The sequence below is a fragment of the Parasteatoda tepidariorum genome, chromosome 6 (assembly GCF_043381705.1).
Source record: "Parasteatoda tepidariorum isolate YZ-2023 chromosome 6, CAS_Ptep_4.0, whole genome shotgun sequence".
Lineage (NCBI taxonomy): Eukaryota > Metazoa > Arthropoda > Arachnida > Araneae > Theridiidae > Parasteatoda > Parasteatoda tepidariorum.
In genome coordinates this window covers 93,499,983-93,525,770 of record NC_092209.1, presented here as the reverse complement: position 1 = coordinate 93,525,770, position 25,788 = coordinate 93,499,983, and the positions used below count along the sequence as shown (strand labels likewise).

Here is a 25,788-nt window from a genome sequence, read left to right as displayed (position 1 = left end):
CAACAAGTTGGGATCTTATAAGCAGATTTAAATTTTTATGTAACAATCTGCTTAGTTTTCGTTATGGATTCTAGTTCAAAATTTTTTTCTAAAACTTCTTATCTTAGGACTTCATATTGTTCTTATAAGCACATGCGCTACCAGTAAAACCGAATTTCCTGAATTCTGTTGACTTTAAAGGTTAATGTGGGTCTTCTACTTAGAACTAACTGCCCCCTCCCACAAAAAATGGCATGATTTCATGTGCAGTATCCCACTAGTCCACACACTTTTATTTTAAAATGCCTTACTCTCCTCATAGAGTATCATTCTAGGCAAAAAGAATAATATATTAACGAAAGGACATGTTTTCTTGCCCGTAGCTCCCTCACACACATTCCTTCTAGTCTCTCTAAAATGCTCTACTCTCGATGCATGGACAAATTGGAGGCGATAAAAGAACAGCTTTTTGTTTTAAATATTTTTACAAGACTGAAAAATTGTACCTGTCAACTACAGTGATGCTGAAAAATTAAGCACTTTTAAAAACCTTGTACCAAAATTAAGTACTTTTAAGGGCCCATATTTTCCAAAATAAGAATTAAGCATTTTTTAAGGACTTTTAAGGACCGTGGGAACCCTGTTAACCTTAGATTTATGTTACCACTAATGTTAAGTTGATCTATGATATAATATAATTAATGATCATAATGTTATACCATAGATCAACTTGTTAATCTAACAGGCATGAGACTAGTAATTTTTCTGAAAGTGTTTAAAGTTATGTGATCAATAAGTAACATTTCTGTCATTATTTCATATAAATGGCAAAATGCATACAGAATTTGAAAATATAAATTGGTAATTCACATAACAGAAGTTTCTGGTGAAGTTTTCCTATATCAATTTTTTGTTACTGTATTTTTTATTTACTAGTAGACTAAAACTTTCATATTTAAATAAAAAATGGGGAGCCGACTTCAACATGGCTATTGATACAGGACATATACTGATTGCAATATATCAAATAATTAAGTATGCACGAATTTTTTTCCTCCCAACTTTGTTGTAATTTAGAGGAAAAAACTATTTGTGCAACTGTGATTGACAAATACACAAAAACAAACATTTTAAAGTAAAAACATTTAAAGTTGAGTTACACACTGTGGCAAATTTACACCAAAAAGAAATTTTTTAATTACTAAATTCAATTTATAGAACTATTGGACATTGCACAAAATAAATTTTTTTTATCTAAAGTAAGCTTTAAAAGCAACTGGTACTAAACTCTACCGGTTTCGAATTTATTATACAGGTTGCCCAATCAAATCTAAATAATAAAAAATCAGTGTGTTTTCCCTGTACATATTATGCACACTATATTAAGAGGAAGCAACAGTTACTGTGCTCTTGTGTGAGCTATATTGGGCTAACTATATTTATTAGTTTTAATTGCAGGAAAAACAGCTGAACATACTTAAATAATGCTATAGTAAATAAGTATAGCTGAAATATCATGGTTAAATATCCCATAGGTCACACTTTGAGTAAACACCATTTTTTAAGAGACAAAAATAAACAAAATTCCCTGAATTTTCCTGATTTGTAAAGAAAAAAAATCAAAATGTACTGCATTTTAGTTGATTTTTAAATTCCCTGTATTTTCCAGGTTTTCCCTGTGGAGCGGCTACCCTGTTATAGATCTTTTAAACGCAATGGTTTACCATATTATTAAAAAAAAATTTTTTTTTTCAAAACAAATTCTATCATAACAGTTTTGGAAATAATATTTTAATACAAAAATATAAAACAAAGCTTACTCTTTCCCTTATCTCCAATGCCCTTTTGCACAATGGTTCAGCTTCACGATATTTCCCTCTTTTACCGTAGAGCACTGCTAAGTTATTTAAAGTTGCTGCAACCTATTAAAAAAAAAAATCAAAGTTTATTTGGTACAACAATTACATATTGTTTTCATTCTTAAATCTGTCACATTAATGACACATAATAGTGAATTTTTTCTACAAATGTTATGGAGCTTAATTTAAACATTTCATAGATAATTTACACTAGTAAATACTTTAATTATAATTTATTCAGTAAACAGTAGATTTGAGGAATTGTTTCATGATTTTTATTTTGCTGTTTAAACACTTTCCTGATTATCCTGAATTCACTCGGATATGTTTATATTGCAAATATTAATTATCCTGAGAAAGCAGAAAAATAGCAGAATTTGTCATTACGTTTTGCTTTTACTCGTCCGGAAGCAAAAGAAAAAAATAATAATTATCTGCAGTGATTGGAAGTTTGTCAAGCTTTGTGTGGAAATTTTGCTGTTGGATTGTGGGACTGTACACATATTTTGTATGATTGTATACCCATAAGCAGAATATTTTCAAATGTTCTGCAACAGGACTTATTAATTTATACAAATGTTCTGCAAGCATTTCACAGCAAAAAAAAAACTTCAACTTTACGTTAAAATACTATATTTTCATTTATTAAAATACAGGATCATACACAGATACACTACATTATTTTTTAAACCAAGGCAAACATTCTTGATTTGTTACTTTTTCAATCACTTTTGAAGTACAAAATTTTGTTAATGATGATGATGAATTATTAATAAAATGCCTATAATATGAAGGTCTGAACATTAAAATAAGGGCTGCCATAATAATAATGTTTCGAAGGGACAAGTACCCAGATGGTGCACCATTTTCAAACACAAACATTTGCTGGTCTGTTGTGCCAACAACTTCTTCTGAAATGGGAATGGAAAATATAAAAGTCATAAACTTTAGGAAATTGGAAATCTCGGAATTTAATTCTTTTACGGCTTGCTTTAGAAGCTCTCTTGATAAAATAGGTGATCGATTTCTCCTGCTGTCTGCTAAAAACTGATACACCCATTTTATACAAATGTTGCAGCCAAAAGCTAATTCACTAATTTCCTCCTCAGAATGGCAAAGATAAGGGAGATAAATGTGCTGAAATTTGTGCAGGGTGTCAAATGTTCCTCTTCTAAAGAAACATCATTCCTGGGAAACAGCAAGAGGTCAAAGCTAAAGACATTTTTATTCAAGATACAATTTGTTCTGCAGGACTTCGTTTGTTCTGCGATGTACGTCACAGTTTTAGGCACTTTCCGCTTATGGGATTGTATATACGATGGTTGCTTAATTTACATAGGGGAAAAAAAATAGTGTATCACTTCACTGGCATTTGGAAACTATCATTTTTGTGTTGTCCCTTATTTTAAAAACTATCAGATAAGAACAAATATTTAACTTTTTTTCATTTGTAAGATATAACTCAGGACAATAAATTGATGCTAAATTAATTGATTTTTACACATAAAAATATAGTATATATATATATAAAATCATGTTTTAGTCCCTTGTTTTTATTAATGAAATAAAAAAAAATTTTGATTTTTTTGCATTTTTTTCCCCTCCAAAAAATTGGTAAGGGGAGCAGTTAAGATAACCCTGCAAAATGATTTATCATAAGGATAAAAGAAAAACTTTAAAAATTAAAGCATAAATGCAAAAATAGGAAAGAGTCGTAACAAAAGTCAACTTGCAGTATTAAATCATAAAAAAGAAAGTTTAACAATGATGTTACTTACAGCAGGATGATTTTCTCCCAATGTTTTTTCTCTAATTCCAAGAGCATCATTCAACAAGTTTGCAGCTTCTTTATACTTATTTTGGTCCCTATATAAATGAATAAAATATATAAAAATTGAAATTACATAATGGGCAGTTTACATTAAACCCTAGAGAAGGAAATATGAATAAACTTCTTATATCAGTTTTTTTTATATTTCCACATAAAAAGATATTTACAACATCATTTCTATAAAAAAAATATCAAAGTTTTTTTTATGAAAAAAGAACTGTCAATTAATTTAGAAATTTATTCTATTAATAAGTCATTTTAGATATCACATAAAAAGAAAATTCTCATTTCTTTAATGAAAGAAAGAACACTATTTCTAGAGCAAACTATCTTACCATCTTTCAAATTTTCGTGATTTTTGAATTTCTCATTTTATATTCTAGCTGAAGCCAGTCATTATGGACTTTTTTTAAATCCCAAATAAAAATAGAAAAATCAGGGTTATTTTTCTCCTCTCTGATGTGCAAGAAAGACACCTTTGGAAAAAAAATTCCACAGAAAACAAAAATCATTTTTCAAAAAATTATGCAGAAAAGAAAACCAAAATTTTTTCCTTTCCAAATGAAAAATCTTTCTGCAAAAATTCTAACGTTCTGCAACAATTTTGCCGCAATTCTGCAATGGAGAATTAAAGCTTTAAAAGTTTTTTAAATAAAAAACTTTTGATGACAAATTACATGAGAAATCTCAAATGTAATTCAAAACATATTGAAAAAAATTAATGCCCGCAATGAAACTAAGTACTATACTTACTTCAAGTCTTTTTATTGTTTTCATAAATTTGAGAGTTCATTGAAATAAATAAATTAAATAAAGCATATGACTGACACCATTTAATAATAAAAATATAAACACAGGAACAGCTGTCAGTGAAACAATGGATTGAGTATAAAATTTAATGTTAAAAAGCCTTTATCTTCCTTTTCTATCCCTATTTACCATCAATAGACTTATGATTTTTTTTTTAAACTAGTCTTTGATGCTTGTTATTCCAATATTGAATTCCATATTTTACTAAGAAAAAGAAGGTGGATTTATAGAAGAGGCAAACAAAAAGAAAGTATTTACAGGGTATCTGCTACATTTTAGATTCCACGACTTACCGAAGTTCCGATTTTCTCCACAAAAATATAACAATTAATTTTTTAAAAAAAAGGATTATAACAACATTAATTGAAAAGATAGGTATAACCAAAACTGTTATACTCTGAATTTTCATATTTATTGATTTAACTTAAAAAACTTAAGAACTTAAAAAACACAGTAAAGAAAGAGTTGAAGCAATAAAAATAGCTGAAAAAAATACAAAAGCAAATAATTAAATACTGTCAGATATATGTAGTCATTTAAAGCTGCTTTATTTTTTCTTTAAAGTAAGTGTAATATAAAAAGCCTAAATTAGAATTTTAAATTGATAAAATAAAATAATAAATTCTGAAATCACAGAAGTTTAAAAGATAATTCGCTCTAGAAATTCGAGAAGACCACAATTTTTAAAGAAGACGATAAAAACATTTTATATTTTAATAAAATATGACTGTGAGTGGTGATTTTGATACAAATTTAGTTATTTGGAACATCAGAACACTGGGAGGGGGCAGGTAAATTCCATTTTAAAAATTAAATTTTTTGGGAACCTAAATCCATGACTTTCCACAATTTTTTAAAAAAAATATTTAAAATCATGAAATTTCATGGCAAATTTCGTTCAATACCGAAATCCATAACTTTCCAGGTGTGCAGATATCCTGTATTTAACACTTTTCAAAACATATTTTCTAAAACAAAGATCTATTAAGAGGACATAATATATATTATTGAATAGAAAACAAAAATGACCTGTAGACTAAGGCCAGAATATTAAGCATCGTTGCCACATCCGGATGGTCGTGACCGCTAGTTTTTTCCAGATCTTCAAGGGCCTGCTTACAAAGAGGTACAGCTACTTCATAGCGTCCCTGCGATGCATATTGTATAACGAGATTATGTAGGGTACGCAAACGAGCAGGGATCTCATAACCTGCATTAGCTGACACTGACATTTGAGTAGATGGTGTAGGGGAGAGAGCTAAAAGGATTTTAAAAAAAGTAACTGAGATTCTAATCACAAATAATGCCAAGAAATCTATGTATAGAATGAAAATATAGTTATACAGTCTAACCCCACTATAATGAACACGATTTATAGTGAACTCCCAGATATAGTGAACAAAATGTTTGCTCCCGTGCCTTGCTACCCGCATATGTTATTTTTGTGTGGATATAGTGAACAAAAAAAAGAGAGAGGAATTTGGATATTATGAAATTTTTTCTGTCTTTGACTGATTTATTTCCTTCATTTATAATACATATTCGTAATAATTTTGAAACTTCAACTTCAAAATAAATTTTCCTAGTTTGCTTCATTATTGAATTGGTTCAGCATTCAAAGAAGCCGCAACCTTCCTGTATCTGGATAAATGCTTCATGTCAAAGTCGATGAATTTGCTAAGTGATTTGTTGAGACTACTTTTATGTTCTGGAATTGCTGGCTTTAAACAGCGGAATAACATAAATTCAGGAAAAATTATCGGATAGTCGGGAAGTGTTTCCACATCTAATGTTGAAGATTGCTCATCGGCTAAAGATTACTAATTTCTTTTGTACGCAAGACGAAAAGTAATAAAAAACAAAAGTTAACATATTTTTGTTACTACGTATGACTTTTTCAGTCATTTATTTTTGTTTAATTTTCATTGGTCATATATTTAAATGTGTAATAAAAGGGGGCAGTTTGGAACCATTAGTAAAAATTGCTTGCGGAACGGATATAGTGAAGTTCCGGTTATAGTGAGCCAATCATTTGGTCCCTTAAAAGTTCACTATAGCAGGGTTGGACTATATATAATAAAATTCATTGCAAAGTACAGTAATTTTAAAATAATATATCTGATTCTTACATAACAGTTTTCTAATGACTAAATCTATCTGATTTTATTCCATTCTATTGAAACAAATATAGATAATAATAAAAATGAATGCGATTAATTTTTTCACATTTTTCCAACACAATTAAACAAAATTAAAAAAATCTGTCAAAATTTAGGAATTTTAGAAAAAAAAACTCATAAAAAAGTTCTTGATTTAATAATATTTAAATTATTATTCAAAACAAATAAAAATAAGAGCTATATTTGTTGTTCAAGTATTAAACAAGTGCATGCAAGTGTATTTCCCCTTACCAGAATTTTTTTTTTTTTCTCTTACATCTTTACTTCTTTAAATTAATAAAAATATTCTTATAATATTTTCTTTTTCATTTGCTCCTTTTTTTCTTTATAGTATTAGGCAGGATAATAACAATAAGCATTTTTAAACATTTATCATGAAAAAACCCTAATTCTTAAAAAAGCATTAAGAACCACAATAGCTTTATTAAACTGAGGACAAGAACAAATAAAAGGGGTCCATAATCCTTACCAAATCCATTCAAATCATTGAAGATCTAATTTTTTATTTAATAATTTTGATTAGTTTTAAGATTTAAAACATACTAAATATAGAAAAACAATTCTTTTTTAAAAGTTAATTCCTACTTAGGTCAACAAAGAAACATTTTATTTTAGATACTTTTTATTAAATAATTAAATATTTTCTCATATAATACTAACGAATATTTGAAAAAAAACTGTATTTGAACTTGAGAGGATAAATAAAAAATATTTTATTAACGATTAAAAATTTGAACAAGATATAGGGAGAGTGTGAACTACAGTCAATTCGCTATAACTCGAAGTACGATAACTCGAATATTACTATAACTCGATTTTTTTATGAGGTCCCGACCCCTTTATCTTCAATTTCATGTTAATTATTCTTGATTACTCGAATTTTACTCCCTTTAACTCGATTTTTTTTGGATCTTTTAAAACAAGGAAAAAAACCTAGGAGCTGATATCTTGCCCCTTCCTTTGCAACACACACACAATAGACTCAATTTATTAACAAAACGTAACAATAAATTTTAACAATTAGACTGAAAACGAAAATAATAAAACACGAGAAATAAAAAACAACAGGAGCCTTCAAGAGGTGCTCCTTCCGGCGTGAGTGTATCGAGAAAAACTAAAAAAAAATTATTTTGATTGGCGACGAATTGACGACGCCGAAAAGAATTAATTCGTAACAGACAACAACTGTAAGAATAAGTAAACTTTTTTCTNGGAAATCCTAAGTTTAGAGGTTCTTCACTGTCCGGTTTCTTTTCGGAGACGCTCTCTTCATTACCCTAGATAAAATAGAAATAAATAAAATAAATACACATTGAAAAAAAAAAAGAATTTAAAAAAGATAATAGTTAACGATATAGATGAAAAAGCACATACTTGAATACATACCGTTTCGCTGTCATATTTCTTAAGTGAATTCATAAATTCCAGTTGTTTTTTATCTTCTTCTAGCTGAACCACTTGCTGCTCTGAAGCCTGTAGTTTCTGCTGTGTGTTAGCTAACTCATCTCTCAGCCAGGCATTTTCTTGGCAGAGGCGACGAACCTGCGCTTTCAATTTTTGTTTTTCAGCTTCCACTGTTTGGAGGTGGTTAGCAAGGGCCATCATAACCTTCAAACAATTAAGAAAAATAAATTAAATACGCAAAGAATTAAGATTCGCAGGGATGGTTAAAGTGAAAAGTTTAGGGAAAGACTTAAAGCTGGAGTTCTGAATAAGGAAGAAATCTGAAAATCAGAATGAAACTTCCAAATTTATGTCATATAGATTCCGATTGAGATTTACGTAGCGAAAACATTGTTTGAATTTCATCGGTACAGGCAGGGTGCATAGCCAAATCTTTAAACAAAAATTAAGTACCTTTTAAGTACTACTTTTTAAGCACCCAAAAAATATTTTTAAGCACTATAGACATTAACAAAATGCAATAGAATTTTCAAAGACTCTACATGACCATGTTAAAATAACTAGTGTCTGACAAAGAACTCTTTTTTTGATTATATTAGCCATTATAAAATAATCGAGAGATTTTTCGGTTAGATATCAGAGGGTGGAAAATGAAGCCTGAAATTGAGAATATCTTGCAAAATGCAGCAGAGTTGCACATGACAAGGCAATAATCTCAACCAACCCAGCTCAGTAGATGCACATGTGGACTCGATACTATATCATCAAACATGTCAAATGATTGGTGCTTTCACATGCTATGGACCAACAGTAAGCCGAAATGAACTGTGAAAACGCTGAATAGAACAATGTGAAAAGCATGCTGAATAGAAGAATGTGAAAAGGGAAAATTAAGCACTTTTTAAGAACACCCAATGAAAGAAGCACCTTTAAGGGCTTTTAAATAACAAAAATTGAAAATAAGCACCTTTAAAAATGCTATGCACCATGACTACATGCCTGTGCACTCTATGTGTACACCTAATAATGCAATAATATACTGAAAGCATACCACCACATTACAAACTGACAGATGTAACGTATTGGTATAAATAATTACAGTATAATTGGTAACTTACTGACACACAGGGCTTTGAAATCACTTTGTAAGTTACTCGTTCTTGTTGAAAGTCATTTATAAGAAAACTCACATATTACAACGGTTCAGATAGGATCACTGGGCTGTATCATTTTTATAGGGCTATTTCTTGAACTAATCACCTGCACATGATTTTAGGAAAATAGTGCCACCTATTTGCTACTTTTCAAACTGCATAATATTTGAAGCTCCAATCAGCAGAACGAGCTAAGAGACTGGTAGAACAGTTTAACTTTAGTTTATTCGGTATTTATTAAGATTGAGAGACTTATTTTTATGATTTTTTTCAATTACAATAATTAACTTCAGACAGAGAAATGTGAAGACGCAATTTTATCTTTGTATTGACATAACAAGATAATTTTTTTCCCTGATATTTGTCATGGTTGAGAACTTTATTTTGCATGACACAGAAGTCCTCTCACATTAAATTATACTCAAATCATTCTTTGGCACTATCTCTGAAAATAAGTTTGCTAAAATTAGCTTTCACACAACTTTCAAATTATTTCCTAACAGTTTCAACTCAGCAACTTTTAACCGAAAAATAAGTCTTTGTGTATCAAATTAAAAAAAAGAAGCTGAGGTTTTTTTAAGATATTTTTTGTACTCTTTACTCATGTATAGTATTGAAATTCAAGCTACTTGATAATTAATAAAATGATCATTAAAAATTAACTAATAGACTGTTTAAGATTCTTTAGATTTGTTTTTTCTCTCCACTGTGTGATTTTTTTTCCATTCCAGAAATTATTTTAAAAACGTCCATTGAAAAAAAAAATTTAGAATAAGAGGCATAATATACAAATATATCAGTAGCTAACTGCACAAAATTATAAGAACTCAGAAAATTAAATGTTTGCAAAAGTAATCATTAGATCAAAAGGTAATGTTAAGTACCTAATTTTTTGCTCCACTATTCGGTTTACTAAAAAGTACCAGAATGTTGGCATTGATAATTTAGGGGGTCAATTATTTTACAGAGAGAAGGAATTTTACAGGAATCATAATTTACAATAATATTTTCACAGCTATTGATAAATAGCTGTGAAAATATTAAAGGAATCACTTTTTCCCAAACAAGAAAGGGACCTTTGTGCCCAGGGTTGCAAAAAACCCACCAACCCAGTAAAACCTACCCTAAAGTGTTTTACTAGGTTTTTCTATTCAGTTACAGAGATGTTTATTTCTTAACCTGTTACAGAGATGCCAACTTGCTCCGGACAGTAAATAAATATTTTTGAGTGATAGTTTATTAATGTGTGAATCTCAGTTTGATAATTTCACTTTATTAGGTTTTTATCCACCACTATTTCTAAATAATTCAAAAGCTTATATAATTCGCCACTTTTTCACATTCAATACATGTGACACCATTTAAAAAGTAAACAAAATTAGTCAAATATTTTCAAAATTTTGGTATGTAGTTGTTTAAGGTCTTTTAAATTATTATGGTGCGTCTGGAGCAGTTGGCATCTCTGCTATTATATTAAAGAGCTATTCTTTTGAAATATATATGTAGTCTAGCCTAAGAAATAAACTTAAGGTGAAGAAATTAACAACAATCTGAAAAGAAAAACTATGTGGAGAGTCACCTTGGTGAGATTAGTCAGTGCCTTTGATTCGCTTTCTATGAAGGAAAAAAAGATTTTCTGAAATATTTTTTAAGATTAAAATATAAATAAAAAAGCAATCTAGTGTTAAAATAAGTTTCAAATGTGTGATGTATGTGAATACATATAATATTTTGTAATGTCAGAAGAAACTTTTTTCAAACTTTTGCACCAAATTTATTTGTATTAATTAGAAAATACATTTTAATTACCTATATGTTAAGTCAATCCATAAAATTAAACTTAATTATTAATATTAATATAAGCTTTTTTAAAATAAGGTACTTATCCCTGTCCTCTCTTTTGAGAAAAAAAAAACCTGAAAAGCCCAATAAAACCCACCCGGGTTGGATTTTTCTGAAAAAACCCGGGTTTTTAGTAACCCTGCCATGTGCCCAGGGGAGTGGGAATGAATTAGTTACAATGCAAGAAGAAGCAATCCAAATATTATTTACCTGAGCTTCACCAAGGCCCAGTTCAATAGAATCTAAGGTTTTCTTTATGATGGTTGTTTTCTCTTCAATCACATTGCTGTCATTAGGTTTTTCTAATTTAACAGCACTTAAGGATGTCATAAGGCCATTGAGAATTGAATTATGTTCATTTTTTAAAGCTTCTAAACCTTGGATTACAGTTTTTGTATTGGTAATTATTTCTTCTTGAGTCATCTGCGTCATCTTGCCGATATTTTCGATCTTTTTTCTGAAAAAATAAAACATCGAGGTATTAGTTTTTACATAAAAAAATCTAATTAATTTTAAGTAAATATAAAAAATCAGAATAGGCAGGACAGAATGGATTAATCCATGGTTTAAACCATCCTGCCCAAAACCACTTTATTCAAATTAAGTCACAATTTAAAAAAAAAAAAAAAAAAAAAANAAAAAATAAAAAAAAAAAAAAAAATACAGTGAAAAATAAAAATTTAATTATTATTTTTAATATAGCATTTATTTATCCTTATGCAAAAAAAAAAGCAAAAAAAAAAAAAAAAAAAAAAAAAAAAAAAAAAAAAAAANAAAAAAAAAACAATTTATCAGTATTAAAAGCGCATTTATTTATATTTATATAAGGGATAAGGTATTTCACTTTTGTTGTTCAGTGAATTATGGAGCTTCAAAAGTTATAAATCTTTTCTTATTACATTATATTATTTTCCTTCAATAAGTTAAAGCCAATTCTATAAAAAACATCAAATATTTATTGGTATATGTAATTATTATACGTACAATAGTTACACATATAGAATTTTTACCTCTTACCAATCAGGGTTGCTACCCAAATCTGAAAGAAAAAAAAAAAAAATCCCTGTGTTTTTCCTGTACATACTATACACAATATATTAAGAGGAAACAACAATTACTGCGCTCTTGTGTGAGATATATTGGGCTAACTACATTTATCAGTTTTAATCGCCAGAAAAACAGCTGAACTTAATGTTTTAGTAAATGAAATAGTTTAGTATAGCTGAAATATCCCATAGCTTTGAGTGGTCACCATTTTTTAAAAGACAAAAATAAAAAACAAAATTCCCTGTATTTTCCCAGTTTGAAAAGAAAAAATCAAAATTCCCTGCGTTTTCCCTGTCATTTTAGGTGATTTTTAAATTACCTGTATTTTCCAGGTTTTCCCTGGGGTGTGGCAACCCTGCCAATGTAGAAGGTTTTCGACAGTGTAGGATTAGTTTAGGACAGTAAAATCCAATAAGTCCAAAACCAGATTAGGACGTCTAAAATCCCAACCCCGATAAAAACTATTTTAAATGATTCTGTAGTGCATAAAGATTAGTTTAAAAATGTCAATACATCCTTTATTTTCAACAAAATTGATGTTATGCAAAGAGATGACAGGTTTAACAATTGCTGAAATGAATACTAGCTGTTAAAAATTAAGTCAAAATGAGATTAAAAACACTTAAAATAAAAGATTTAAAACTAAGTCTTAAACCATATTTAGATTAAATCATTAAATAAAAGCATACAGTACCTATAGTACAATATATAGAGGGCATATATTGTGAAACAATAAGTCACAAAAGGAAAACAAATTGTCAGAAATTTATTAAGATAATAAAATGTAGTGGAATTTCTTCTTTTGATACACAGTTTAATTTTAAAGAAGAAAATTAAACTTGAAGTAGAAATTTTTTCCAGTGAACATAATTTGAGATTATTACAATTGCATGTTGTGCTTATTATTATTATTAATTTGCAATCAGAAACTTATAAGACTTTCGCACTTCTCTTTCTTTTTTTCTTCAAGAATCTTAAAAACAATGAGAATGCAGAAATATATTACTGTTTTGCGTATAATTTTTATAATTTATATAAAAGAAAATATAAGTAACACAATATTGTATTCTAAGGTATTATAAATATAATTATAATTTAGCAGTTTCATATTTATTACATTGATGAAGAAAACTTTTTTTAAATAAAATGCTAAAAAAAGAATATAAGTAACTCTTGAAGATTAAGGAGGCGTTATTATATTTAAATGTTAGGGCTGCTACTGCATTTTAATGATAATGTGCTTTAGTATTTTCTAAAAGATGTTAAAAATAGTTTTTTTATTTTCGAATAAACTAAAATTCATTCATATACAGAAGAGAAAATAATAAAAGCCAATCGAGTTTAATAATTTGCGATTGAATTTTCAAATATTAAGATGCAATCATTGTTAGCGAGATATATCTCAAAAATGCTAATTAGAGCAAAAAATAATTTAAGTTACAAAAAAATAAATAAAATAAAAGTCCAATTGTTAAACAGATTTCAACCAAATTTTGGAGTTTTGTATTTAGAATAATGAAGCTGCAAAAATTTTATGCATTGCAACTCAAATATTTCTTTATTATTAAATAAAATAATAAATAATGATAAAAAATTTCATGCAAGAAACTATTATTGGAAAAATGATTTTCATAATCGTGTGCAAAAAGTATTAATTCTTGAAAAAATTAGCTAAAAATATACAGCGAAAAAGAAAGAAAAAAATCGTAATTTTGAACATAGTTAAAACTTAAACTTGACACTTCTTTGACTTAATTATTTTGAAAATATAATTGGATTGTGAGCAAAGGTTTTAAAGGAAAATTTAATAAATATGATTCATTAATTAAAATACATACACACAATTTAAGTAATGGAAAAATTTTGTTTATAACATAAACAAAAGAAAAGGAGCAAGCAAATGTTTTTAGAAAATTGCGGACTTGGTTTTGAAAAATTTGATTTAATAAATATAATCCTTAAATTAGAATACTCCCACATATAAAGTAATGGAAAAAGCATTAATTATGTTACTAAAAAAAGGGAGCGATCAAATGATATTAGAAAACAACGGGACAAATGCTTTAAAAACGATTGATCCTTGTATTAAAATACATATCTTTTGGCCAAGATACATACACACAATTTAAGTAATGGAAAAAAATTGTTTATAACATAAACAAAAGAAAAGAAGGAGCAAGCAAATGTTTTTAGAAAATTGCGGACTTGGTTTTGAAAAATTTGATTTAATAAATATAATCCTTAAATTAGAATTATCTCACATATAAAGTAAAGGAAAAAGCATTAATTATATTACTAAAAAAAGGGAGCGATCAAATGATATTAGAAAACGGGACAAATGCTTTAAAAACGATTGATCCTTGTATTAAAATACATATCTTTTGGCCAAGATACATACACACAATTTAAGTAATGGAAAAACATTGTTTATAACATAAACAAAAGAAAAGAAGGAGCAAGCAAATGTTTTTAGAAAATTATGGACTTAAATTTGATTTAATAAAGTATAATCCTTAAATTAGAATACTCCCACAAAACGATTTAAAAAAAATTTAACGAACATAATTCTTAAATTAAAACACATACTCGCACAATTTATTTAAAAAACAAAACATGGTTAATGAAATAAGCAAAAAGAAAATTTTAAAAAAAAAAGGGTGGGGGCGAGCAAATATTTTAATAAACGAGTTAATAAATATGATATTGAAAAAAAAAAAAAATACAGCAAATAAAACGATTTAAAATGCTTACATTCTATAAACTTTTAAGCTGTCAGACATGGTTCTAGTTGTTAGAGTATAGTAGAGAGGAAAAAACAACACTACAAGAAGAAGAGGGATTGCGTAATCTTATTGAAACATCGTAGGAGATAAAAACCTTCGATTAACCGGCAATTCGACCAGTAGGCTTTTTTTTTAAAAAAAGAGGATTGGATTGAAAAATAAATATTAAGAAGCAAAAACGTGATATGGACGAAGAGTTGCACACAAAAAAAAAGGTGCTCAAGTTTAAATGTTATAAAATAGAGAGCAAGTTTTCTTAGGGACGAATGAATCACAACAACCAGCACAAAAATAGCACACTTCTGATGATGCAAAAAGATCACAACTGGAGGATGGATATAATTAAAATATCAACAGCACATAAGAATAATTTCTTAATCAGCGAAAGAACACATTGAAGTTGGACACAGACGGTACATCTTCTTGGCTTCAGATTTTATCTTTTTTAAATGGTGTGTATGTTTATCTACTCTATAGAAAGGCACTTGGGTACGTTTTGGACGTTTGAAATCGAATTAATTGACAACCAATATTCATTCTGCGTTTATGACAACTAAAACGGGATGGACGGTCGAATCATGGATAAGATTTTGCACTGCACATGCGCACCCAATGCAGAGTTTTTACAGTGGGAGTGGTTGGTGTATAGCAGGGAAGTTTCCGTACATTAGGCGCCTACAGGAAATATCAATGGTATCGATCGACAAGGGAGCACGTTTATAGACAGAGGCAGAACATGCTTTTAGGAAGAATAAAAACATATTCTATTTTATTACGTGAACAGAATAAATGGAGATGAGTTGAAAAACATTTCTTTCTTTTTAACGATTTAGAAAATATCTTTTTATGGAGTTAAAAAAATATTCCCACATGTTGCGCCATAAATTTCTCCTTTCCTTTTTTTCAAGTTCATGATATTTTCTATCATTGATTGAAAAGACGGTCTAGAAAATGGGATATGTTTAACAGACCAATTAAATAAGCAACAGAGACTGCAATTCCTTACTAATAATTTCAGTTTTCCATACTCATGTACCATATGAGTATGGAAAATGAGTTCATGTCGCCCCATATGTATATATATTTTCAGCCTTGAAACATTTTTGAACTTGACTGAAAAGACATCAGAGAAAAAGGGTAAAAATTTAACAAGCAAATTAAATAAACATGGGATGCAGTCTCTTAATATTTGCGTCATATTTATCTCTTGATACAAGAGACACATAGAATATGTAGTTTTCACTATTTCAGTTTTCGGAACTCATGTTCCATATGCTGCACCATAAATGATTCTTTTTTTCCGGTCTCGAAATATTTTTGAACTTGATTGAAAAGACACCAGAGAAAAAGGGTAAAAATTTAACAGGCAAATTAAATAAACATGGGATGCAGTCTCTTAATATTTGCGTCATATTAATCTCTCGATACAAGAGACAAATAGAATATGTAGTTCTCACTATTTAAGTTTTCCAAACTCACGTTCCATATGCCGCACTATAAAAACTAAAGTTTTCCGAGCAAACGGATGATAAAATATATATCAGAACCAAAAATATATATAATAGACCCATAAAATATATAACAGGGGATTCAGTTCCTTAATATTCATCGAAGTTTAATAATAAACTTTTTATACGGAAATAAATATAATATCGTTTTTACTATTTAAGTTTTTTGCATTAAAAAAAAAAATTTAGCATAAAAAATTAAGTTGTTTGCTTTTTCATTAGTCCTAGTTTGTTTTCCATTTTTTGAACTTAATTGAAATAAACAACAATAGGGGATGCATATTCAGTGAAGTTTTACAATAATCTCTCAATATAGCCAAATAGAATACCAATTAAATTATAGCTATTTATTTATCTATTTTTTTGATACAAAAAAAAAAGTTTGCAAAATATTCTGTACTAATTTTAATCGCAATTTGTTAACTCTAGATAACTAAACTTAAATCAAGTGTTACCCTGTAGCTCATATTTAACAATTACAAATTAAAAACAGGCCTATTCATGTCAAACAAATTAACGTAGCTTAAGAAACTGTTACTTTCAAATTTTATTTTTTATTGACATTCTTTTTAACTTCAAATCGTAGTCTAATTAACATTCTTAAATTTCTAATTTTATTAAAATATTGTTAATGGATCAAATTTAACAATTGCAGATTTTGAATACGTTTGAGTATTACGATAATATACCTTTGTAAAACTTGACCATTCGGGAATCTATTCGACGATTCTTTTTCTAATAAAAAAAAAGTAAGTTATGTTTTCTCCTCAAAAAACTAAGAAGGAAAAAATTAGACTATGACGTTAAAATTCAGAAAAAATTACTACGCATCTTAACTCAAACGAAAGATTTCTATCTAATAAAGCAGTCAATTTGAAAGTAATTCACAAAAGAATACTTTTATTTTTCAATTTATACAAAAAAACTATACTTTTTCTAACTTAATTTACAATGATTTTCAAATGGGTAGATTTTTTGATGAGAAGTGCACCCATCCTATATAGACACACAATCTCAATAAATATGAAATAAAAATATTAATTGAGAACAGGAAAGTCACCAGTAGAAATAAATTACACTAAAAAGAAAAATTAGCAAGAAAGTTCTTTTTTGACAAAATAGTCTAGTCTGAACAGTCTGTTTTTGATACTAAACAAGACAGACATTATCGATCTTGGTTCATGGTCAAGAACTTGGATTTCGACCCCCCCCCATAGAGAATATAATGCATCCATTAAAATCAGCATTGCAAGGGTTTAATTTCAACCCAAAACAGTAGTATATATGTATACATACAGAAAACATAAATATTTTTATAAATTGTGCGATCATATATATAAAAATAAAAAATGAAAACTAAGTTTTTCATTAAAAAAAATTGCAGGATGTATTTTTATTTTAAGAGAGTTTCATGACAAGCAACTGAAGATAAAACAAAATGGGATTAAAATAATGAGCTTTATGAATGAGTCACGTGTGTTCTATTACTAAACCTTAATTTGACCGAGCTGGCGGCATTTTAATTAATTTACTAACATGAGTATATAGATCTTTTAAAATTCAGTATAAAAGCAGTTTATTTATTTATTTTTTAAAAAAAAAGAAAGAGTAGATGCGAAAAGCTTATTAAATTTGTAGTACTAAATTACATTTGTTTAAATTTAAGCTATTTTTATAATGCTTTTAACTATACGAATAGGTCTTTTTTTTTAAATTTCTTCCATTAGGTAAAGTTTCTTTCGGGTTTTTTCCAGTTTCTTCTGGTGTGCTGGAAGAATAGGTTTCTTCCGGACAAAATGCAATCCTGCTTAAGATCCCAAATAAATATTTAAACACATGTATAGATATAAAATACCCGGGTAAATACCTAAAACTCATAAATACCTGGGTATTTATCAATTATAGTGAAAATTTTTCAATTGTTATGTTTTTCTCATACAAAATTATATATTTCAGACACGATCAAGCTTTGCTCACATTGTTAATACTCAATTTGTCATTCACTATGAAGAAGAATGCATTCAATTGAACATATAAATTATTAAAAAAATCCTTCTTTAATTTTCCTCATTTGTGGTTTAATCTTCCTTAAATTGAATATTATTCTCAGTACTATAAGTAAGACAAATCGTGTGTATATATGCTTTAAAAAGAACTATATATATATAANATATATATAGTTATATATATATATATATATATACATATAAATAAATAAACCCTGATTTTGGGTAAATACACTACCCATATCTACAATTATGGATAGGGCTATCTTGTTTCTACAAAATAAATCTTAATAATGGAATGAGTTTTCTATTTTTTGACAAAAAAAAAAAAAAAAAAAAAAAAAAAAAAAAAAAAGGAACCGTCAGCTTAAAGACGTTAGCCACAAATAGATTAAAACTGAGTTAAATTATGTTTTAAATATCCTATTCCGCAAGTAAAAATAACGCAAAGATAAACACAACTTGAGCTAGGTCAAGGAAAATACTATTTGAAATAGAGCACGGAACAATAAGTTTAATTAATTAAGTAATAGGAGAACAGGTAGTATTATTTTACAACAGAATAAAGGGAGAAGAAAAAACAAGGTATTTTATTCAGGTTTTAGTATCAAATTAGTTGGTAATACAAACTTTAATTTTTAAAGAATCGATAAATAATGCTGATTTGAAGCAAAAATTACAAAACAAAAACAAATCATTATTTATTACTAATAATATGCGAGCTTATTCTTAACTATAAAACCCACATAACTATAAAACTATAACTATAAAACTCTCTATTAAAAGTAAGAAAGTGAACTTTTTGACAAACATTACACGGTAATTTTTCTTTTCGCATCTAAGCCACGAAAAAAGAAAAGTGGGAACCCACTTTCATTTTTTCTTTTTTTTAAGTTTAACTTAATGATTTTGCATACATAATAGATAAAACTACAAATAAACAGGACGGGAGAAGGTGAATATAGACAAACTGAGAGGTGATTCTGATATATAATTTATTTATTATTATTTATATAAGGTTTTTTTTTCAGTTTTTTTATGCCATAAATAAAAGGGTTATTCTAGCAGATACACTAAGGGTATTTGAAACTGAATAAGTCACTTTTTAAATGAAATTTAATGTTACAATAAACAGTGAACCAACAGTCTTGATAGTGCGTAATCAATTATATTACTGGCTAACAATTGCGAGACAATAAAGAAAAAAACGAGAATTCTTTCATGTTTTTAACGGCAAATCAAATCAAGCAATTTTATTTCAATAGTAATTGAGATGTCAGGTTATAATACAGCAGCGACTAAAAACATTCTAAAAGAATTTAAATGACAATTTTAAAAAGGATTGATCAATCTTGGCAGAGTAATACGGCGAGCCGGTAGGACACGAACTAGACTTACACACAAAAGCATATGTAATAAAACTCGAACCTAATAAACAATATTTTGAGGTTATAAAATGAATGAAAATCTTATTTTTGACACGAAAACAAGCTGAAAATTATGATTTTGACGATTTCAGGGTGCGTAGTTAAATCCTTCAACGAAAAATAAGCACCTTTTAAGTATTGAAAATATTTTTAAGCACTATATACATTAACAAAAGGCAAAATAAATTTTAAAGACTATACATGAATCCGATTATTATCAGGATCATGTAATTAGTTTCTGACAAAGAACTCTTTTCTTGATTATATTAGCCACCGTAAAAAGATCCGAGAGATTTTGCGGTTCGATTTCAGAGGGTGGAAAATGAAGCCTGAAATTCAGAATATGCTGCAAAAGGCAGCAGAGAGTTGCACATGCGAGTGCAATAATCTCACCGAACGCAGCTCAGCATACGTACATGCGGACCCACAAGCATTTCATCAAACATGTAAAATGATTGGTGCTTTTATACGCTACGGACCGACGGCACGCCGAAACGCATTGTGTTTGAATGAATTGTGAAAACGTTGAATAGAACAATGTGAGAACCACACTTTTGCATAAGAAATTGATATAGTAAAGAAAAAATAACCTCATTTTTGAAACTGGAAAATTTAAGCACATTTTAAAAACACCCAATAAAAAAAAACACCTTTAAGGGCTTTTAAAAACGAAAATAAAAAATAAGCACCTTTAAGCATTTTTTAAAAACGCTACCCACCATGAACTTAAAATGTATGTTAATGCATTTTATAAGTTAGATTTCACAAATCAGTATTAACTTAAGTGGACTAAATTGTTAATAGAAGCTCAATTTAAAATCAGCAGCATTCAGACTCATTTCAGGAGGTGACAAATAACATCTACACGGTACCGCACTTGCGTAAAAGACTATGAGAATCGCTGGAACAAATATCAAATTATCGTTTGAGAATTATAAGAAAAGCCAAACGATGGTATCGTGAACAATTCTGCAAAAACCATTAAAAGTCTAACAATGAACCGCAACTAGTTTTCTTGGCATTCCTTTCTAAATACAGGTCAACAGCACCACGTGAATGGGATAAGCTCCTTTTATTTCGAGTTTATATTCACTATTTATACGAACTATCCCACGCTTCAGTGAAAACGAATCGTCTTCAAACGCATCCAGAAAGTTCGAAACAAGATCAGAGGAAGTGGTAACATAGCAATAACAAGAATTCTACGATGATCCATCTTCAACAGACCGTTGCCAACCAAACAAAGTAAAATGCTTGAATACAGGGCATGATATCTACCACGGCGGCAAAAGACGTTAATAATAGTAACTTGATTAATGGGGAAATAAAATAATTGAGAAGTTAAAGAAAAAGAATTTTTTTTTTTTTAAAAGAAAGAAATCCAAATTTTTAAAAAAAATATTTTTAATCATAATGAGTAAATATTCTTGGAATATGTCAAGAATGAAATTGAGGGGGGAAAAAAAACATTAGAGACCAAAAATTAAAATTTAAGTGAGGAAAAACAAAACCGATATGGAAATCTAACAGTGCTCCTGCAAAATGCAGGAGAGTTTGCACATGAGAGAGCAGGAATCCTTCCCACTGAGTCCAGCTCAGTACACGCACATGAGCAAGTATTTTCCTCAAACATGTAAAATAATTGGCTCATAAGCTATGGACCAAAGGTACGCCAAAATAGATTGTGATTGAATGAATTGTGAAAACGTTGAATGGGACAATGTGAAAATGGAACTTTTTTTTTTGTTGTTGCATAATTCGTTGCGAAAAGCGACATGATAAACAAAAAATATCTCATTTTGAAAAATGAAAAATTAAGCATTTTTTAAAAACACCCAATTAAAAAAAAAGAATCTTTAAGGACTTTTAAAAAAATGAAAATAAGCACTTTTTAAATACGATATGCACCCTGTTAAAATCTGAGAATTCTTTTGGAATTTTCAGAATACAAATAATGAACAAAGTAAAAATTCAAAGATATATATTAAACATCTCTTAAAAATATCTGAATTGTTTTGAGAAAAAAAAATTATATTTAGTTTTCTTTATAAGTATTTTATAGTTTGTAAGCTATTGCTACGATTTATTTTCAATATGGTATTTTAATTATATTTAAAACTTTAAACTAATCAGTAAGATTTCTTGAAAATATCTTTAAAAAATACCGATTTAAATCTGAAAAATCTAATTTAAATCAAATTAATCAATCTTTATTAAAAGAAAGAAAAAAAATTGAGAAAATGCAACCACTTTTATAGCACAATTTTTATGGTAAATCATGAGGACTTCCTACTTTAAACATAAATTTTTTTAAAAATTATAACACAGAAGCTCGTGTTATAATTTAACCGCTTCTCTTACCAATATTTTTTGGGGAAAAAAAAAATCCAACATAATTTTTTATTTTATTAATAAATACAAACAACTAAACAAAACATTGAACACAAGTTTTAAGTTGAAATTTTAATTTTTTCTATGGGCAAAAAACATTTAATACACCATCAATTTACTATTCCGATCTATCTCGGGATAGTAAATTGATGGTAAATGAAATCTGGCAAATGAAAAAAATCTCGGATCGGGCAATGAAAAAAGTTAAACAATAGTCTTTGTATGGTAGTTTTTAAAACAAGGGTGACAACACAAAGTAACACAAAGTGATACTTTCCAAACGCCTGTGAAAGTGATACGCCATTTTTTTTAAAAAAACTCTTTTCTTTTTATGCAAGTTCAGCAACCATCGTATATACATAGAATCTCACAAAACACACGTGTGCATCCAACAGCAAAATTCCCAAACAAAATTTGAAAAACTTCCAATTACAGCAGTTTATTTCATTTTATTTATTTATTTTTGGCTTCCGACCGTGTAAAAACGTGATTAAACAAAACGTACTGACAAATTCTGCTACGCCCGAGTTTTCTCGGGATGACGAATATTTGCAATATATATACATACCCGAGTTAACTCGGGATAGTCAGAGAAGTGGTTAAAATCATATAACATGCAATATATTATAACAAATCCGTATCAGCGAATATGTCATCCCGTCAGAATACTAAATACATTGAGCAAAAAAAATTCACATTTAACAATTATGTTAACGTCTATTTTATATTTAAAAAAAATTTATTACAATAATTTTTAAGAACTCTTTATCCTTAAGTAACGAATAATTATACAACATTCTGTAATATGAAGATTTTCGAATAAATACAGATCTGCTATATTTTAGATTTTCAAATTCATGACTTTTCAGGATTTTCCAAGACTAATTCCAAGAATTTTTCATGACTTAATGAAGTTACTATTTTCTCCGACAAAAACACAACAATAAATAAATAAAAAAGCCTTATAATAACATTAATTGAAATGATAGGTATAACCAAAACTGCTATACTCTGCATCTTCATATTTATAGATTTTAAATTTAAAAAACTGAGTAAAGAAAGAGTTGATGCAATAAAATAGCTGGAAAAAATACAAAAGCAAAAAATTCTTTTCTTCAGAATTATATCCTAAAGATACTTCACACTTTCATCGGAAAGGAAAGAAATACGCATGGTTTTTCTGTTCTCATTTCGGGATTAAAAAAATTCGCCAATGACTGGCTTGCTTTAGCTGGAATTTGAAATTGATAAAATAAAAAAATAAAAAATAACAAAAATTCTGAAATCATAGAAAGATAATTCGCCCTAGAAATGATGTTTCTTCTTTCATTTTTTGAAAGAAGACCATAATTTTTAAAGAACATGATAAAACATTTTATATTTTAATAAAAGATGACTGAGAGTGGTGATTTTGATACAAATTCAGATATTCCGAACACCGTAGGGGTAATTTCAATTTTAAAAATTAGATATTTCGACGACCAAAATCCATGATTTTCCATGATTTTTTTAAAAAAAAAATAGTTAAAATCATGACATATTTTTCAATACCGAAATTAATGACTTTCCATGATTTCTCGTGACTTTCCAGGTGAGCAGATACCCTGTAAATATAACTTATCAGGGGTCTGTCTAGGTTATTCTGAGATNTAGGTTTTTCTGAGAGGTACCTATTTTGTGAAAATTTAGACATAATTTGTGAAAAATTAAAAATTATATTAAAAAATCAACACAAAAATATAGATTTATCGTTTCTTAAGGGATACAAAAATAAAAATTTTAAGAAAAAGTATTTTGTGAAACTTCCGGTTTTCCTAAAATTGAATTTGTGAAACTACCGTTTTTTCTCAAGTTGAATTTGTGAAGGTAGCGCTAAACGGTAGTAAGTTCGGCCTGGACAGACCCCTGCTTATACATTTCAAAAATAAAATAAAAGCATAAATAATTCATAAATTATTTCGAAACCAAACCATCGTAACCGGTGTTATAATTTATTATAACCGGTTGCATTACAAAGCACACAAATGCACGGTCTGTAGACCCTCACAAGGCAATTTTTTTACTTTTATATTCTTAACAAGTGGAAATCAACTGCAAAAAGTAATGACTGAAGGACACGGAAAAAAAGTCACAGTTCTCAAACAACATAGCTTAGCCATGACGCATCTGGGTTTCACCTTTACATTTTGTTTATTGTGTGTGTGTAACATAACAATACTATCATATTTTATGAAGAGGATTTTTACGCTATCTTGCCGATTGATTTTTTCTTTTCCGAGGTATACAATTGAAGAAAGTGAGCAGAAAAGCGTCACGACGTTGCGTAAATTCGGACGTTAAGTAATTATGTAAGTTTTCGAAGAATTGATCCATTATTAAAATAGCAGCGCCATATAAAATGAGGAAACTAAAAAGATGATGAAAAAAAACTGCAGCTGATATGAGAAAGCTTTTTAAATAAGCAGATTTTTCGGAATCATTTCCATTCAATTAGAAAATAAAGGATCTTGACCCCAAAGTTCGAAAAAAAAAAACTTAAACAAATAACTTTACATTTATTATTCATGAGTTACAATCAAGTTAAAGGCTCAGGAACAAAGTGTTTCGTTTTTTTTTCCACCTACGAACACACAATTAGTAAAGAAAAACAACGAAGAAACCAATTTCAACAGACATATGAGCAAAACTTAAGTCCAGATTTTGATAGCCAAAATTGTTTTTTTATATAAAACATAAAATACTCATAAAAACGTGATTAAAAAGTTTTTTTTTTTGGTAATTAAACGAGAATTTCAATCTGAAACATTAGTTCTTCCTAACATTTCATGAAGTATATAATTATATTATTAATCGCTTCCCCGATTATCCCGAGTTAACTCGGGTACGTATATATTGCAAATATTTATTATCCCGAGAAAACTCGGGCGTAGCAAAATTTGTCAGTACGTTTTGTTTTATCACGTTTTTACTCAGCCGAAAGAAAAGAAAAAAAAGGAAGAAAAAAAAAGATTTTTTTGTGATTAAAATTTTGCTTGGGAGTTATGCTGCTAGAATGTGGGACTGCAAACGTGTTTTGTGCGATTGTTTATACGATAGTTGCTAACTTTACATAGAAAAAAGTGTAAAAAAAAAAGGGCATCACTGATTGTAAAGTATCACTTTATGTTGTCACTTTTAGAAACTATCATACAAAGATTAATATTTAACACTAGGAGGCTTCGCCCCCTGCTCGCTGGCGCTCACCAACCCCCGGAACTGCTTTCGCAGTTCATTTCGGATTGCTTCGCAATCCTATGCTCGCTTTGCTCGCTCATTGGATACGTTCTTAACGTCTAGCTTTTGTATACTTTTTTGAATACTAAAATTCCGAAAACTTTTCACTGTAGAAAATTCTAAACCTGTACATTTCAATATTAATTTGAAATTGCAAACAGTTCACATATTTTTCTTAATCACATTATTCTAAATTTCAGTTGTTGAGAAAAGTAACTGTTTTAAGTTTTGTTTTAAAGTCTTTCCCACCAGAGTGTTAAAGCCATGTGTTGTAAAACAATATGAAATAGTAGT

The 25,788-nt window shown here is 28.5% G+C and overlaps 1 protein-coding gene across 1 annotated transcript in view; it reads right to left on the bottom strand.

Annotated features, from left to right (window-relative positions):
- LOC107443907 (kinesin light chain) overlaps positions 1–25,788 on the bottom strand; it is a 75,382-nt gene that overhangs the window by 40,174 nt on the left and 9,420 nt on the right. Inside the window, exons 2-7 of the mRNA XM_071182884.1 lie at positions 11,270–11,516; positions 8,034–8,267; positions 7,840–7,936; positions 5,509–5,737; positions 3,617–3,704; positions 1,800–1,901 (exon numbers count right to left, since the gene is read on the bottom strand). Coding sequence (XP_071038985.1) covers positions 1,800–1,901; positions 3,617–3,704; positions 5,509–5,737; positions 7,840–7,936; positions 8,034–8,267; positions 11,270–11,516 — 997 coding nt within the window. The remainder of the gene's footprint in view (positions 1–1,799; positions 1,902–3,616; positions 3,705–5,508; positions 5,738–7,839; positions 7,937–8,033; positions 8,268–11,269; positions 11,517–25,788) is intronic.